This window comes from Leucopleurus acutus, assembly GCF_964270905.1.
Source record: "Leucopleurus acutus genome assembly, chromosome: 17".
Taxonomy (NCBI): domain Eukaryota; kingdom Metazoa; phylum Chordata; class Mammalia; order Artiodactyla; family Delphinidae; genus Leucopleurus; species Leucopleurus acutus.
This window is the reverse complement of record NC_139159.1, coordinates 12,784,304-12,802,972: the sequence shown is the minus strand read 5'-3', so window position 1 is coordinate 12,802,972 and position 18,669 is coordinate 12,784,304. Positions and strand designations below refer to the sequence as shown.

The 18,669-nt window shown below is 37.4% G+C and overlaps 1 protein-coding gene across 1 annotated transcript in view; it reads left to right on the top strand.

Moving 5' to 3' along the window:
- Nucleotides 1-18,669, top strand: part of ARFGEF1 (ARF guanine nucleotide exchange factor 1) — a 140,288-nt gene that overhangs the window by 105,876 nt on the left and 15,743 nt on the right. Inside the window, exons 23-32 of the mRNA XM_082858476.1 lie at nt 5,062-5,152; nt 10,048-10,088; nt 10,184-10,353; nt 10,718-10,869; nt 10,994-11,166; nt 12,140-12,300; nt 13,131-13,261; nt 16,056-16,185; nt 17,741-17,876; nt 17,959-18,097. Of these exons, the coding sequence (XP_082714602.1) occupies nt 5,062-5,152; nt 10,048-10,088; nt 10,184-10,353; nt 10,718-10,869; nt 10,994-11,166; nt 12,140-12,300; nt 13,131-13,261; nt 16,056-16,185; nt 17,741-17,876; nt 17,959-18,097 (1,324 nt within the window). The remainder of the gene's footprint in view (nt 1-5,061; nt 5,153-10,047; nt 10,089-10,183; nt 10,354-10,717; nt 10,870-10,993; nt 11,167-12,139; nt 12,301-13,130; nt 13,262-16,055; nt 16,186-17,740; nt 17,877-17,958; nt 18,098-18,669) is intronic.

The following is an 18,669-nucleotide window of genomic DNA, read 5'->3' as shown; positions in this document are numbered from 1 at the left end:
TACTCTTTGTTGCCGTGTGCGGGCTTCTCATTGCAGTGGCTTCTCTTGGTGCAGAGCACGGGCTCTAGGTGCACGGGCTTCAGTAATTGCAGCTCGCAGGCTCAGTAGTTGTGGTACGCGGGCCCCAGAGCACACAGGCTTCAGTAGTTGTGGCGTGTGAGCTCTAGAGCACAGCCTCAGTAGTTGTGGCACACAGGCTTAGTTGCTCCAGGGCATGTGGGATCTTCCCACACCAGGGATTGAACCTGTGTCTTCTCCATTGGCAGGTGGATTCTTAACCACTGCGCCACTGGGGAAGTTCCACCATTTACCTTTTGAGGCTTTGTACTGTAACATTGTATTTCTGGACATTTCTATCTTTTCATGATTTAGTGATTTCTCTGTTGTTGCTTGCAATAAAAATTCTTAGGAAATTTAGAAGAATTTCAAGCTTGAAAAACAATCCATAGAGAAGGAAGTAAAGACGAGGACCATGTTGTGTGGCTTCAGGTTGGACTGGAACAGTTAGTTCCCAGTGGTAATCCAGCTGTGGCAGCCAGCAGTGCAGCCTGTACCTCACTTGTATCTTAGATTCTGTGATTCTGGGAGGTGTAGGTATAGACCCGATGACTTGGTGAGCCAGCTGCAGGATTTAGAACTGCCTGAGCACCTGCATGGTTGGTGACCTATGTAACCTGGAAGTAACCTGGAAGTCTGACTCAGACATTAGAACTGTAATTGTTCCAGCAGGCAGAATGAGATACAAATGAAAAATATTTACAGGCAAGTGAAGTGAATGTGCATTGATTGATTCAGCAGCTTTTGAAAGCTGCTTTTTTTTTTTTCCAGTAAGTCCTAGGGAGTGGAGGAAAGCCCAACCAAAGATAGTTGAGGTTGCCAGGGCTCAGTTTTGGCAAGTAACAGAAGTAGGTTACACTAAAAATAATATACCAGAAGAATATTTTATCTTCTATCAGTGTTAGTAAAAACAAGAGAAATAATAATTGCTGATAATGCTTAGTGGTATACTTGAAAATGAAGTAAAATTAATTTGATCACTGTGCTGCTGTGCTACTTAGGTTGCAAGGAGATGAGATGAGCTGTCTTCTCCCTTCAGGAAAAGGGAATTTATATTAAAATATACACTTGGAATCTGGAAATGAGATAAAAATTCCAAGCTTCCAAGCCACTCAAGCGACCAGCCATACTCTTCCACCTCTCTCATGCTTTATATAGGCTTCCTCTTGTGTCGTCCACTTCTCTTTTCAGCTTGCTGCGTTCTCCACTCACTGCAAAGTGATCAGGTCTCTCAGATTTTAATCTGTGTCCTAGAGGGAGCCACTCTGTTGACGCGGCCCCTGTTGGGCAGAGCCCTCCCTTCAGCTTATCTCAGTGGTTAGTTCCCAGCTCGCCCAGTGTGGCAGATGTCCACCCTTCCAACTGTGCCCTGTCACCTGCTCAGACAAATGCTTTCTTCAGGATGCTGTGGTCAGAACTGAAGCTAGAAGAGGATGTGGTACAGATGACTGAGCTGGCTTAGTCTGTATATAATATGTTTTTTAAGAAATAAATTAATATCCTCCTTTATTAACAGCATCCATACTCCAGATATTCATGTAACCAGGTTAATAGGGCTGAGTGTATGTTTATCTGACTTTTCTTACTGCTGTGATACAAATCTGTACTTTCACTTTTTGGAAACATGGAACTTTTAGTTATTAAGAATACACACCATGGGACTTCCCTGGTGGCACAGTGGTTAAGAATCTGCCTGCCAGTGCAGGGGACACAGGTTCGAGCCCTGGCCCGAGAAGATCCCACGTGCCATGGAGCATCTAAGCCCGTGTGCCACAACTACTGAGCCTGTGCTCTGGAGCCCGTGAGCCACAACTACTGAGCCCACGTGCCACAACTACTGAAGCCTGTGCGCCTAGAGCCCGTGCTCCGCAACAAGAGAAGCCACTGCAATGAGAAGCCTGCGCACTGCAACGAAGAGGAGCCCCTGCTCGCCACAACTGGAGAAAGCCTGGGCACAGTAACGAAGCCACAACACAGCCAAAAATAAATAAATAAATTTATTTTAAAAAGAAAGAAAGAAAAGAATACATAGCATATGATTATTAGGTTTGAATTATATGCATACTGTTCTTTTATGGTATATATTAAAGTTTAAAAATTCAGTTGCTTGGTCATATAAATCTTACGTGAATATCACAGCACCTACATCTTTGTTCTTAGTTAACCTAAATATTTGTGCTTTTGAATAATTTCTTTGGTAAAACTGAAATTATTAGCCTGTTACTTATACTGTTATACAGATGTTTGAAAGATTTTATTTTATTTTATTTTATTTTAATTTCTAGCTGTCAGGTCCCCGCCGATGCATGCAGGCTCTCCCTAGCTGCGGTGAGCGGGGGCTACTCTTTGTTGTGGTGCGTGGGCTTCCCATTGCAGTGGCCTCTCCCGCTGCAGAGCACAGGCTCCAGACGTACGGGCCTCAGCAGCTGCGGCACACAGGCCCAGCCGCTCTGCGGCATGTGGGATCCCCCCGGACCAGGGCTCAAACCCGTGTCCCCTGCATTGGCAGGCGGACTCCCAACCACTGCACCACCAGGGAAGCCCTGAAAGATTTTATATATTTATGAAATTGGTTCTTGGATTGTTAGGCATTTTAAATATTCTTTAAGTAAGTTTATTATTAATGATCACAAATTATTATATCAATATTTAAATATAAAAGGTATAGAAATCTCTATAGGAAGGACATTCAGTTGACACACAAAGAAAGTTATGTGGTGACTGGCATTATTTTTTCTCACAGATTTTTCTTCATTAAATTCCTGTAATGTGCTACATACCTCAGGTGTGGCTTGACAGTATTTCCCTACCACCCCAGTTCTCTGTCAGTTATTTCAGGCTGTCATCCTTGTTCACTTGTGTTATAGAAATAGACTCTTAATTTGTCTCCATGGCTCCAATAGCTCTGCCTGTTTCACTGTGTTCTACAGATATTACCAGAATTATTTTTCAGAAAATAGATTGGATCATGTCAATCTCCTAACAGGTCTGATGGTTCCCTGTTCTCAAAAGTAGTGCATTAAACGTGACAGTCCAGGTTCTTCACATTCTATTTCTAGTCTGTTTTTCCAGCTTCATCTCCTACTGCTCGTCTTTCTCTCCTTCGTTGTCCCCTGCCAGAATCATCCTCCATTATGGCTTCACCCAAGTGTGTTGGAACATGACCTGCACGTGCATACTTCCATTACTTTATGTATGCTGCTCCTTCTTCCTGAATTGCTTTTTCTCCTTTCTTTCCCACATGATCATCCTTTTAGGCCTAACTTGAATTAATATTTTGTCATGTGAAGCCTTTCCATGAGCTAACACCGCATTCTCCCTTCCCCTGTCAAAATTAGTTCTGTTTAACAACACTTGTATTATATGTAATTAGTTCATTTCAGCCATGAAATAATTGTTATATTGTATTAAAGTTGGTTGTAAGCCTGTCTCTCCTGGTAAATTGTTAGCTCTGTAGGACAGGGATCACATTCTTTTCACTTTGTTCAGTTCCCGGAATAGAATTTGAGTTCAGCTAGTTTAAATAACATCGTCTATTATGTTTGCATTCAAAAAGTCATTTATTGAGTGTCTAGTCAATCGAGTCAACAAGTATTTGTTGAGCATTTGCTTTGGACTTAATATTGAGTAGAGGAATACAAAGAAAGTGTATGATTTGGTTCCTAATCTTGGAACTTTTTATCTGGCTGAGAAGGCAACAGTAACACACCTAAAGTAATTTAAATAAGAGACTAAATGGAAGAAATTCTGATTTGAGCAGTATTTATTTAAGTATAAACTTAAATACTTACAGAGCAAGGTGAAACAGTGGAGGGGAATCCTTCATTGAGAACTCAAATTTGGGTCTTGGTAGATAAATTTTAGGTAGTTGTGGGATGGCCTGAATAGAGACAGGTATTGGCAAGAATGTTGAAGGGGAAAAAAAAAAAAAAAGAATGTTGAAGGGAACTGCCTTAAGCTCTAGGCTGAAAAGTTTATACTTTGTCCTGAAAGTAATAGTAAACAAAATGAAGGTGATGACTTAGGAAAATTAATGTCCAGGAGAAGAAAGGAGAGATTGAAGAGGGGGAAAATCAGCAAAAGGGAAAGCAGTGAGGGAACTGTTATATATAGTAATAGTCATCTGGGCCTGAAGTTACAATGGTCTAAACCGAGTAGGGATGAAAATGAATGAATCATATGAAAAACAGCCCAAAAGAAAGATTTAGTGAAAGTGGAGGGAGGGAAGGATATCAAAGATGATTGTAAGGTTAAGAGTTCGAAAACTGGGGAAACTGTTGTTTTGCTACCTAACACATGGAACCAGTGTTGGGGGAAAAGATGAGTGATTCTTTTGAATAAGAGAATATTACAGCATACTGGTAGAATTTCCAGTAAACATTTGTAAATGGGACTGGAGAGTGCATTACAGGGGAGATCTAATTATCGATACATGGAATTGGTAATCCTCCTTAGTAGGTATCTTTTTTTTTTGCGGAACGTGGGCCTCTCACTGTTGTGGCTTCTCCCGTTGTGGAGCACAGCCTCCTGACGTGCAGACTCAGCGGCCGTGGCTCACGGACGCGGCATGTGGGATCTTCCTGGACCGGGGCACGAACCCATGTCCCCTGCATCAGCAGGCGGACTCTCAACCACTGCGCCACCAGGGAAGCCCATTAGTAGATATCTTTGGAACTGGGGTTGGTGCTGTGTTTGTTAAACAGTGAGGGAAATTATTCCTAATGTCATTAATTTTGTGATCAAAATTCTCAGTGCCCCTAAGTTGTGTGATCTTTGCAAACACAGTTTGTGTCTTTAACCATGTCTGTATAGCACTTAGTATATAGCTCAATAAGCACCTTTGGCCTTGATAAATGGTCACTGATACCAAAAGAATCGCTTCCCCAAAGCTTGATTTCTTTCATTAGGAAAATAACTGATTTCAGAAATGTGTTTTAGAACTGAACGTGTGCTCTTCCGCTGAATGCTTTTCATACTGAAATGCCTCCCTTTCCTGTGTGGCAGTTGGAGGAAATGTGGACTGGAAGCAGATAGCAAGTATTCAGGAATCCATCGGAGAGACCAGTTCTCAGAGTGTTGTCGTTGCCGTAGATAGGTAAGGTGCTTGCTTTATTCCCTTCTCAGATGGACACTTTTAATTCTGTAGCGCTTAGATGTATCTGCTCGTTAGTTAAAAGAGAAACGTTATTGCCAGGACATCTTCTCTTAAGTAATATAAGACTGTATTGTGATATGCTGTGATTTAAATGATGAAGTACCTATAATTTTGCTTTCAAATCATAGACTATAGGAAGGAGATAAACAGTATGAAAATTTAAGTGATAGACATTAGTGCGCATTAGGGAAATTGTACCCTTGATGAGAAAAAACACGGTTCTTTTTTTTTCTTTTTTAAAATTTCCTTTATAGAAAATGTACTCCCCTTATTATCCCTGTTTGAAAATAGAGTATAATTTGTCTTTTTGAGTGTGTGATATAGTATTGAATTATGGGTGAAATGAAGGAGTTTGGTGGCAATTCTCATTATAAACTTCTTTGAATAGGATTTCAGAATTTGTATATTATATACATTACCAGATATTCCTCATTTTTAGTTTGTTTTCTAAAAGAAAATCTATACTATGGTTTATTTTACTATAGAATATTTAGTTTATTCTAGATTTTAAAAATTCCCTGTGTGTAAAACAATATCTAGTTGGTTTTTTTTTTGAAGATGAGCTTTTTCCAGATGGATGCCCAAATAATTGAAACTTAACATTTTACAACACTGATGTTTAAATTTTTTTTTAACACTTCTGATGGAAACTTTCAAAAATACAATATGTACTATAATTGTTTTTGGTGCTTAGAGACTCATGCTGATCCATTATTTTACTTTGCTTTAGATAAAAACTTTTTGCTCTAAGTATGGACAGAACTAGAGTGTTCATTTGCTACTGGCCTGGCAATACTCCCTGGAACTTTTTCCTTGAAAAGAATTCTTCATGTCCAATGTACACTTGCTTTCCTTTTTTTTTTTTTTTTTTTTTTTTTTTAAGGGAAGGAGGTAATTTGCCTTTCTCTTGTGAAGGTTGAAAAAAGATTGTGTATCATTTTATACCTACTATATAACTCAAAGGCTTAACATGTGCTGCTTGGCACTCTTCAGGGTGCTTTCTGGGAAGGGGATCTAATAAAGAGTTGGATATACGTATATTTATAACTGATTCACTTTAAAACAAACCAAAAAAACAAAGTGCTTTCCATGTGTTACTTCATTTTATCCTTTCAGCAGCCTCTGAGATAAGTATCATTATTGTCCTCAATTTACAAATGAGGAAACTGAGACGAGGGGCATTAGATAATTTGCTCATTCTCACAACCAGGCTAATCTTGTCTTGATTATTACCTTAACCCTTTCATTAGTAGAGAATTTGGAGGAGTGGCACCAAGATATACACTCAGGCAGCATATCTCTGAGTGTGTTCAACCTCTCTGCCTTTCTGCCTGCATGTACAGCTCCAGAGCAGTGTAATATCTGCCCTTCTACTACTAGGATAGATGTCTTCCAAATGGTTTTCTAGCCATCCAGAAAATCATCTTCACTGTCATTATGAGAATCTATTCAGGCAACAGTCTGTTTCCATAATATATTTTGTATGACCAAAGCCAGTTCTGATTTATCCAGCTGTCCACTGTTTGTTACAGGGAGACATGTCACTCATTTGAACAAATGATATGCCTCTCCATTTTAAGAATGTGTGCTGTTTCAGAGGAGTCTTAGCACAAATTCTGTTAGTATTTCATTGTCTCAAACTCATCACCAGATACTTCTACAACATAAATTCAATGTCCAGTTTTATACAAGGCCTCAATATTTAAATTTTACTTTATAGTGACAGCATTAAAAGTTACCTCTTTGATTTGTTATAAGATTATTTTATTCTTATGTGGTACATATCACTTCCTTGTTAAATTTCTTCTGAATTCCTTTCTGAGTATCTGAGTTTATTTTTATTTGTAATATTCTGATTCTAGTCTATAAACTAATTCAGTGAGATATCCCTGGTATTCAAGACAGTGGTGAGAATATTGTCAGGCATCATCCTGGAAAGTTCTGTACTTGTCCAGCAAGAAAAGTCATTTTACTGTCCTTAGGCCTGTTGTTCTGGATAATCTGTTATGACAAGTATAGGAACTAAATATGGAAAATAAAATAATTTTTCTTTGCTTAATTATATTAATCAATGGAAAGATATATGTGGTTCCATCAAAAGCTTTAAAATGGTAAAATTTTCTGATTATCTTCAGTTTTGTATTTGGAATCCTGTACTGTTAGAATTTAGGAGAATATAGGGCACTTTAATCTGGGGTACCTGATCCTCTAGGATTTGCTAGGGAAACATTTGCTAGGCATTGTTAAACCAGATACTTCATAAGTATTACTAAACTTTGCAGGGGTGGATTTTGTCCAGGAATGATTTATCCCTGAAAGTTAAAAAGCAGTTATTTAGTACCATAGTTTTTATTTTTATTATTGTTTTTTAAGCACACCAGATCTAGCTTTATACTGACCCATCCCTCACTTTGGAATATTCTGTCACCTATCAGAAAATATGGACAGCTCCTCCCCAACTGTGTTTGCTCATAAACATCTTTCATTTGGGTCTAAGCAGTAAATGTTACGTCTGATATTTTCACTACGAAAACGTTAAATACACAGGAATTTAGTCTGCCTGTATGTCGCATACAGCTAAAAGTTTATTTGATCCAGAATCTGCAAGTTTTATCTTTTTTTTTTTTTTGCATTGTTACATTGCTATCATAATGTGAAGGAATTTAGTAATCTATCAATTTTCTTTTCCTACTCGTACTTTTCAGGGAATGTCTTTTGATATTAACACACAAGATTCTCATACTTCTGTTCTCTGCTTTTCATACATGGCATGTAGAATCCATTTCATAGATGATTCTGTGAAACACAGCTCTGCTCTCCTGCCTTAGTATATTAAGGCTTAATTTTAAATGCCTCCACAGACTGCTGTGCTCCACCATCTGACTTATCTTTAGTGGAGCGTTACTAGAAATAGAGTGACCCCTCAGAGGCTACCAAAGTGAGTAGGAATTTAAATGCCCTTTCTGAGGATGCGCGCTCCACCGACGTTCCACTGTCTCCTGAGTCGACAGAACCTGTTGGCTGACGATCTTCTCTGTTCTTGTTGCCTTTGTTCTTCACCATCTCACCACATTTAGAGGATTCATTGCTGCTTTCCCCTGGAGTTGCATATAATCGCCATCTCAGCTTCTGTTCTTTACTCCTATATGCCTTGTCACTTGCTTCCTTCTCAGATAAAAAAAAGAAAAAAAGCTTTCTCGTTTCTTTTGTTCCTTCTCCTGTTGTTTCCCCTGTACTGTTTAGTTTTGACCTTCTTTGTGGTATGGTTTTTATAGCCATTGCCTTCCATGAGAATACCTCTAGTTTGAGAAACAGCTTAATGACATTCACAATGCAGAGTCTAGCGAATCTCATTTTTGTTCATGTGAGAGGTTTGTAGGCTTTGTATATTGTAAATTTCTGGATCCAGTCTAACCAGTGGATTCAGTGGGGCCCCATTACTCTTACTTTTTCTCCCAGATTGTGTTTTCAGTCAGATTTTTGAATTGTTGTTTTGTTCTACTGATAAGAGCAATATAGGAAATCTCAAGATACCCCTTTGGCAGGAGATCAGATTCTGAGTTATTGCATTGTCAGTTTTTAAGCCATTTTTCCTATCTTGTTTTTGTTACTCATTGCCAGGGTGCATAGACCTTCAAGGACATTGAGGTTGAAAAATCATGATATACCCAGAATTTTTAGATAGTGGTAGTAGGAAGAAACTAGAATGTATTTTAAATGTTTAAATTATGTTTTGCTCAGGTAAGTGTGAAGCAGTATAGCAAAATGGTTGAGAGGGTGGACTCTGGAGTCTGCCTGTCCTGGTTTGAATCTTGTCTCTAACACTTACTGATCCTGTGACTTTCAGAAAGTTATTCAATATCTTTGTGCCTCAGTTTCTATGTTGATAAAATTGGGAATATAACAGTATATATAATCATGGTGTTTGTGATTATTATGTGAGTGGATATATATATAAAACAATTAGGATAGTATCCACCTTGTGATTGTTGGTAGCTATTACTGTTACTATGACGACTGTTATTTCTAAGTTTAATATTTGACCTGCTGCTGCCTTTGAGGTTTCCTTTTTATCGTGCAAATACTATGATGTACATTTTAAATTACGGAATATCAGTTCATCCTGGAAGTCGTATCAAACCCTTGGTTACAAGCTCGGAACATGGATAAAAATGCAGACTTTAAAGTAAGAGGACTAATATGTTTATGCTGAAATCTTTTATGAAACTTTGAAACACGGTAAAAGAGCTCAGTGAAGAAGGCAGGGCAAAGCTGGACAGCATAGCTTAGCTCTCACCATTTGAATGCTGTAAGAAAAGTGGGTTAGCCACTTGTTGGTTAAACTGTTGGAGACTATTTGCAAGGTTCTATTAACCATTTGTAATTTAACATAAATGAGTTTTTGAATCAAACACACATTGCTTATAAAAATAAAGTAGAAGTTTTCATTTTAAGAACATGTTTAATGTGGGTAAATACTCAGGAAAATTGAAAAATCTTGTTTTGTGTATGCCAATTATTAGTTTTACAGCTTAACATTTTTCTTATTCTAAGACTCTCATAAGAGACCTTTCTTAGTGTTCATAAATTTACTAATAAAAAAATTACAACAGTGTATTTGTGCTCTAATATATCATTCGGTACAAAGGAGGGAGGGAGGGACATCCAAGCTATACTTGTCACTAAAATACATGATAAAAAATATTCATTTGATTACCTGATTTTTTGTTCCCTTAAAACAGATAAAAGTAGCTCGTACCCCAGGCCACTTACTTTTGAATTGATGTATCAGAAGTGAGACATTACAAGTTTTTGAATTATATTTTTTTCTTTAGAATATTTACAGGGTCCACAAGGCTAGATGGAAATGCTATTGGTAAGTATGTACATTTACTCCACTTAAAAACTGATTTTTTAGCTTAAAAGACTTCAAAGTTAAGTTTTAAAAATGTTAATCCATTTATATTATAGTGGACTTTGTCCGTTGGCTCTGTGCTGTGTCTATGGATGAATTACTTTCCACTACACATCCAAGAATGTTTAGTCTACAAAAAATAGTAGAAATATCATATTACAACATGGGAAGAATAAGACTGCAGTGGTCTCGAATTTGGGAAGTTATTGGAGATCATTTTAATAAGGTATTTGAGTAATTATAGGATTTGCTTAATTTGTAATTTTTTGTTGTTTAAAATTTCCTTATCATAATCTAATTGAGACCTTTTTCCTTTCCAATCAGTTTTTATTACATTTTTGTAGTTAGATTTAGAAAACCCTTTGAGTCCTGTTTTTTCTTTTAGAAATAATTGCTCTAGGTTTTAAGAATTTAGTTAAAATATGTTCTTCTTGTTGAGAAATATTGTTAGCACACTTAGTGCCTTTATGGAGAATCTTTGAATTTACCTATCTATGCTATTAGTTATATATTTTTTCTAAAATAAAAAATAAAGAATTAGCAAGTTTCACTGCTGATATTAGCACCCTGTATTTCTGTTGCCATTACAGGTTGGCTGTAATCCTAATGAAGATGTAGCTATTTTTGCAGTAGACTCCTTGAGGCAATTGTCAATGAAGTTCTTAGAGAAAGGGGAGCTTGCTAATTTCAGATTCCAGAAGGATTTCTTAAGACCTTTTGAACATATAATGAAACGGAACAGGTACTATATTTGTTGAATTGCTTAATATCAGAAAAATACCTTATTTTCCTCAGTAGGGGGAAAAACAGAAGAAAAGGAAAAAAACCTGATGAGTTTTATCCAAGCGATTGTATTAATATTTTAGGTCTCCAACAATTCGAGATATGGTTGTACGGTGTATAGCACAGATGGTTAATTCTCAAGCTGCTAACATTCGGTCTGGATGGAAGAACATTTTCTCTGTATTTCATCTAGCGGCATCCGATCAAGATGAAAGCATAGTTGAACTTGCATTCCAAACAACGGGGCATATTGTCAGTGAGTATCCTCTAAGCTCTGTTCAAGTTAAAACAAAACTTTAATGTGTTCAGAAGATAATTCAAGTATAAGATTATGGGCTTGTCATGGGCTTTAAGTTTTCCAAGTTTTGCCTACAGAAGCAGAGTAAATGGTGACAGTATTATCATTATTGTAATATTATAGTTAACATTTATTCAAATGTTTACTATATGGCAAGCACTATAAGCACTTTGCATGCATTTTCTTCAGTCTTCACAGTAACTGTATGAGATAAATATCTTTATTATTCTCTCTCTCTTTTTTTTAATAGATAAGGAAACTCAGACCCACTGAGGTTAAGTAATTTGTCTAAAGGCACAAAACTAGTGAGTGATGGAGTTGAGATGCAAAGCCAGAGAGTCTTAAAGCACAGCATTTGTTTTTCACCACTGCACTACACAGCCTCCTTTGACTTTAAAGAAGAATAAAATACTAAGGATCTAAATTAAGCCTCTCTAGAAGATAATGATGTCATCATCATCAACATCAAGAATGATGACATCATCATAGCTGTCATTTATTGAGTGCTTGCTTGAATTAAGTAAATTAAGTACAGTGCTAAGCACTGTGCTTACATTTTATTTAGTGCTTACCACTATCCTGTGCAGATTATTATCACCATTTTACAGATTAAGAAACTCAGATCCAGAGAGATTAAATGTAATTTTGAATATTCACTCAACAACTGTTGATTTTGTATCTACTGTGTACCAGTCACTCTATTAGGTGCTGGGTTTATCGTGTAAACAAAACACAGACCTGTTTCCCTGTTTCTACTACTCAAGGCAGTCAAGTAACTGGTCAGGACAGCCGTTGGAACCGATGTCTATTGGACATTAAAACCCTTAGTCTTTAAGAAGTATCCATTACATCTAGAGGTTGGTGTATTTGAGGTATAATTAAGAAAAGCTGAAAGTTGATAATTATATTTATGTGTTTTTCTCCCGTATAGCCCTTGTGTTTGAAAAACACTTTCCAGCAACCATTGATTCTTTCCAGGATGCAGTGAAATGCTTGTCTGAATTTGCATGCAATGCAGCTTTCCCAGACACAAGTATGGAAGCGATTCGACTTATTCGCCATTGTGCAAAATACGTGTCTGATAGACCTCAGGTATAGCATCATTTAGTAAACAGAATGTTACTGAGCATTTATTTCCAGTCAGAGATCTAAGTTTATTTGGGAATTGTGGGGATATGAAGTATTGAATTTTCAAAATTATCTGAGTTATGGTTACATTTGTTGAAGATGTCAGGTATTTTTCTGAGTGTTTCATGTGTATTAACTTGTTTAATATTCCATAACAGCTTTATGGAATAGGTTGTGTTATAGCCCCATGTAGATAAGGAATCTGAGGCACAAGGAAGTTAAAAATGTGCCCCTGCATGCGGGGGATAGTAAAGGAGACCTGGGATTTGAACCCAAGCCTGTGTTTTTAGCCATTACCGTAATATACTGAAGTTGACTATGGGTGAGTGTAGGCTTAAGCACTGAAGTGAAAGGTTGAATTGGCAACCTGGCTGCCAGCTTTGACTTGCATATCTGAATCTATCTTTGTAACTGTCATAAGAAGCAGTGATGCTTCATAGATTTTTACTACATACTGACAGGGACCTGTGGGGCATTTCGTTCTTCTTATGTACATCTACTCATTTGAACTTCACACCTCCCCAGTGCGGTGCCATGGCTGCATGATGTAATAACCATTTAAATGATAAAAATGGAAACTTGAATAATGCAGAAAACTGGTGATGGAGTTGAAGCTGAAAGCAGCTTCTGGTTTCTAGTCCAGTGCTCTATAGGCAGTTGTAATCTCCATCTTTTTTTAAGTTATCAGATTGCTCACTTTTGATTAGTAAAGTGTTAAAAAAATTTTTGGAGAAATATGCTTAATGTATAGGTATTATGTTTTGCCTTTAGTAAACCTGCATTTCTTCTTGAAGGCTTTCAAGGAATACACAAGTGACGACATGAATGTGGCACCTGAAGACAGGGTTTGGGTGAGGGGATGGTTCCCAGCTCTCTTTGAGTTGTCCTGTGTCATCAACAGATGCAAGTTAGATGTGAGAACCAGGTAACAGCCAGTACTTGAAATTGAAATTTTGAGAGGCTTATTCTTACTTTAATCAAATCAACTTATGTGAACTCAAGTTCAGTTTTATCCAATATAGTAGTTATTCGATAGGCAGATTTTAAAATATGTTATGTAGAGGAACAATAAAAAATGGAAATAAATTACTTTTTCTTAAAATTTGATTATGGCCTACTTTGAGTTTTAGGTTCTATGTTAATTTACACATTCTTTCTTTTCATACATTTGTTTCCAATCAGAAACTGAAGTTAGCACCAAAATGTCTCTTCTGATGAATGATAAAAGAATTTCCAAATGCATGTCTTTGGTGGATTTTAGGTGAAGAACCGTTTCTTTTTGAAGACTGGCCAGTAACATAGTTTTGAATAATATAGGCCTGTTCAAAAAGAATTGAACTCTTTCAAAAGTATATTGTCAATAAAAGATCTATATGAATATCCAGTCCATTTGTAAAGAAACTATTATGGGTATAATGTAACCAGACAGGTACTCAGTGCACACTTCTTACAGTTATAAGAAGTTGTTATGAATTTGTTAGAGTTCATATCAATCCCATAGTATTGTTTTTCTCACCCTGTATTTTTTGATGGCCAAATTGAAATGACCAACTTGTGTATCCTAATGTCTGTCAACAGTGCATCAGAAAGGTAGTATAGACTTGTAACAAATCAGTGATAGAATATAATGAAAGAATGAATCTCTCCTTCCACCACTTATGCCAGAACCACACCTGTCCCCAGCCACGGTTAAGTTTGTTATATAGCCTAAGAAATGTTTCACTTTTATAGTGCTATTTGTTATAACACATTTTGTGAGATAGAAAATAATCCAAAATATGACTCACGCCTTGGAAACTTGTTATAGAATTTAGTAAATCACAAGCACAAATTATATTTCACATGTAGGCATTGAGGATTTTCGTCAGGGGACCTGTTAGGAAACTTGATAAAATTCAAGATGGCCCCCAATTGATATAACTCTAAATTATTTAGATATACAGCTTTCAAATGTCCAGCCACTTCAGTAGAGCAACGAACATGTCATAACTGACGAGTCATAGAAACTCAGCACCCCCCTCCCTGCCCTTGTTTATTTGTAGAAGTCTGTTTGATGTGGACCTACCTGCTTTCTTAGCCTCTCAGCCTGTCCTTGTCTGGGACCACGCTACCTTGCTTCTCACCCTTTCCTATGTTCAGATTATGGATGGGTCTAGTTGTTAAAGAGAAGAGAAAAGGGATGTTCTAGTTGGTAAAAAAGAGGGGAAGTATGAGTAAACTTTGTTCAGTGATGGCTTTGATTTTCTTACCTCATTCCAGGATTTGTAAAGGCAGTTATTTATATTACATTTAAAAATGCAGCACTACGATTTGTATAACACACTAATTACAAAGTACTTCCAAATGCATTCTCATTTGAGTCCCTCAGAATTCTGTAGATTTAGGGTTGAATAATTAACCTGGAGCCCTACACATTCTTTTTCCCTACACCAGCAACTTAAGTATTCATCAAAACTTGTTCAATAGTAAAGAGCCTTGGAAACCTCTATAGATCGGTGCTTGCTTTGGGGGCCTGGAAGAAACAGGATTTTCACATCCACTCACCCCAGCCCTGGGGATTAGCATCCAGTTTACTTGGAGTGGGAGGAAGAGGGAGCCTTGTCCCATTGTAGGGGAGACATGGAACTCTGACACGGTTCTCCTGGGGAAGACAGAGTGTGTTTCTTCCACAGGAATTCCTTTACTGTAGTTCCTTTACTTCTGATTTTACACATTAGGTATCTCACAGATCAAATAAACTGTTGTGAACTTGCCGTAGGACTGAACTACCGTAATGTTATTTTACACATCTGTTGAACAAGTACTTGTTTAGAGCCTACTATGCATCAGGCATGTACTAGGCCCGGGGGTAGCATAGCAGCAAATGAACTAGACCACGTACCAGTCCTTATGGAGTGTTTCAAAGGAAATTCTGTTCTGGCTTACTGTCAGACTTTTCGAAATATAAACCTTTTCTAAGTGGAAGGGTACCTATATTTTAGTAGAAGAAATTAATGTATAGAGAAAAGATCAAGCTTTTTAATGTTTACATGAAGGCATTATTTCAAGAAAGGTAATAAGGAATCAGAAGGCACTTTTGAGTTTTAGTTTTAACACTTATTCAAAGGAGAAGAATGGGATATTAAAGCAGTTTATTTGTTCAAGGAATGCTTAACTGTGTGCCCCTGTGTGAGAGGTGCTGCTCTGGCCTGGGGTACAGCAGGAAGCAGACACCCTGCCCACACTGGTGTCTTAGTGGATTAGTTTGATAAATCCTTCAGTTTGAGGATATTATATGAACAATTAGAGTGTTACCTAAAAATTCCTGTAGCTCTTTGAAAAAGATTTTCCAAAATCTAATTTTATTTGTTCTTAGACTGAGTTCCATGGCCACAGTGCCACAAAATTAATATTCACCCAAATGATGATCTTTCTCAATCTATAATTCCATTTACATTTTTTAAATGCTGGAATGATGGGGTGGGAGTGGAAGAAAAGTAGAAGAAAAAATTTTCAGGCCAAGGCCTTTGGAATTTTTTCCTAAATGATGCATCCTAAAGAAACCTGTTTTACAACCTAAATTTTTTAAAGCTCAGTATCATGTGTTAGTTTAAAACCAGTTTTAAACTTTGCTTTCAGTAACTTTGTGCACTAACTATAAAAACTATTTTAGGAGGGGGATACTAATGTGGTATGCTTTTTTGTATTATAGCTTTCCTAATTACATGTTATCATTTTAGGGGTTTAACAGTAATGTTTGAAATAATGAAAACTTATGGCCACACTTATGAAAAACACTGGTGGCAGGATTTATTTAGAATTGTTTTCAGAATCTTCGACAACATGAAATTGCCAGAACAGCAGACAGAGGTAAGAGAACATGAGGTTTTCATTTAACACAGTGATGTCAGAAGGTTCTTTTCTTCCCTGATACATTTTAGTATTTCAGATTTAAGCACAGTGAACAGAAAAAAATCCTAGAAATTTTTTCTTTAAGGCATTATAATATAGTAGTAAGTCTTTATAAACAGTGCAATTTGGGGATAGAAGTGAGTTAATGAACTGGGTTTTGTTTTCAGTGTTTTTGTTGAACTTCCAGTGTCTTTTCCTCATTTTAATGTTGTCACAAGTAAAACATCAGTAGCCCTCCTTAGTATTCGTAGGGCTTCTTACTCTGAATTAGAGAAGGAACGCGTGGTTATTTATTTATTTATTTCAAAGTCTCTTACTACAGTCCAGTTACAGTATGTGTTTCAGTAAGTGTGGGAAAGAACATCAGGTCTCCGTGTTTTGTCCCATATAGTGTATTAAATGCAAATTGGGGGCCTCTCTGACCTGCACAAAATTTTATTTTAGATCTACAGGTAGACTCTTAAAACATTTTATAAAGTGGACTAAGTAGACATATGTTTATGCCCTGGCACAAAACCATGTATAAAAATTAGTCCAGGGCTTCCCTGGTGGTGCAGTGTTTGAGAGTCTGCCTGCCAATGCAGGGGACACGGGTTCGTGCCCCGGTCCGGGAAGATCCCACGTGCCGCGGAGCGGCTGGGCCCATGAGCCATGGCCGCTGAGCCTGCGTGTCTGGAGCCTGTGCTCCGCAACGGGAGAGGCCACAACGGTGAGAGGCCCGCATACCGCAAAAAAAATAATAAAAATTAAAAAATTAGTCCATTTGAGAAAAATAAAGAAATTCTTACACTCCCCCCCCCTTTTTGGGAGGCTGTGTGGGGTCTTTGTTGCTGCGCGGGCTTTCTCTAAGTATGACAAGTGGCGACTGCTCCTCGTTGCTGTGTGCAGGCTTCTCTTGTTGTGGAGCACCAGCTCTAGGCGTGTGGGCTCCAGTAGTTGTGATGTGTGGGCTCAGTCGTTGTGGCTCGCGGGCTCTAGAACGCAGGCTCAGTCGTTGTGGCGCACGGGCTTACTTGCTCCGCAGCACGTGGGATCTTCCTGAACCAGGGCTCGAACCTGTGTCCCCTTCATTGGCAGGCGGATTCTTAACGACTGCACCACCAGGGAAGTCCCCTACTTACACCCATTTTATTTTAAACCTATGCTAACCCACTTGGATAAATTCTTATCATTGCCTTCCTCTATTTTTCTTCCACGTTCTGTCATATTCTGGAGCAAGACCAACTGTTGTTATTAGTGTCAATTGTTTGAAAAGTCATAGCGTTAATAGCCAGACAATGCAGTGTTTTTTTAATAAAACAGTGCAGAAAATAGTTATTTTATATGCAGATGGCTAAGGGATAATGAAGAGAAATAGATCAGATATAAAGTTGAGGTGAATGTCACATTCAAGGAGTTAAGTGCTCTGAAAGGAACCTACAGGCTTACGTTTTAAATATGCAAACATATTTCTTTGAAATTCTAGTAGTTGATGAATGGCCTGACCTTCATTTAATGACCGTCTCCCCTGTAGAAAGCTGAGTGGATGACAACGACATGTAATCATGCGCTTTATGCGATCTGCGATGTGTTCACCCAGTATTTAGAAGTACTCAGTGATGTACTTTTGGATGACATTTTTGCCCAGCTCTACTGGTGTGTGCAACAAGGTAGGTCTGTACCAGATAAGTGACACAACGTGTTAAATGTGACCCTGGTAATACACAAATGAATTGCTCTTTTCTCTTCTAGACAATGAGCAGTTAGCACGATCTGGTACGAACTGCTTAGAGAACGTTGTTATTCTGAATGGTGAAAAATTTACCCTAGAAATCTGGGATAAAACTTGTAACTGCACACTGGACATCTTCAAAACCACAATTCCACATGCGTAAGAAGATTTTATACAACTTTAAATTTGTATATTGAATGATGGACATAAAAGGTTTGATAGTAATTAGTGATTTCTCATAACAGAAATCCTTTTTAAAATATCTCAGTGTTCTTTGAATTTGTGTTTATTGCAAATCAGACTCCTATAAAACCATAACAAATACATGAATTAAATTTTTTATATACCCAAACTTTTAGTCTGATCATTTAAAATTTGGGTCATAATGAAGTGATTTAATAAGATTTTATTCATCCAGATTAAACCAAGCAGTGGTTCTGAATTGAAAAAAAGAAAATCTCAGCATTTGTTTTAGTTACTGTAAATGTAATAATCTAAGGAAAATTTATTGTATTTTGTATTACAATATTGTAAATACTGTATTTTACGGTTAATTATCATCTTTTTCTAAGGGATGCGTTTGGAATTGAATTGTAGTGGCGTTTTTACTGATTGGGAAATTAAGACATAGTCTTGCTAAATGACTTGGTGGCGCCTGGATCATTTGTAGGACACCTTGAACTTGCTTCCCAGCTCGTTTCATTTCAAAACACGTTGGATGCGGTGTGGTG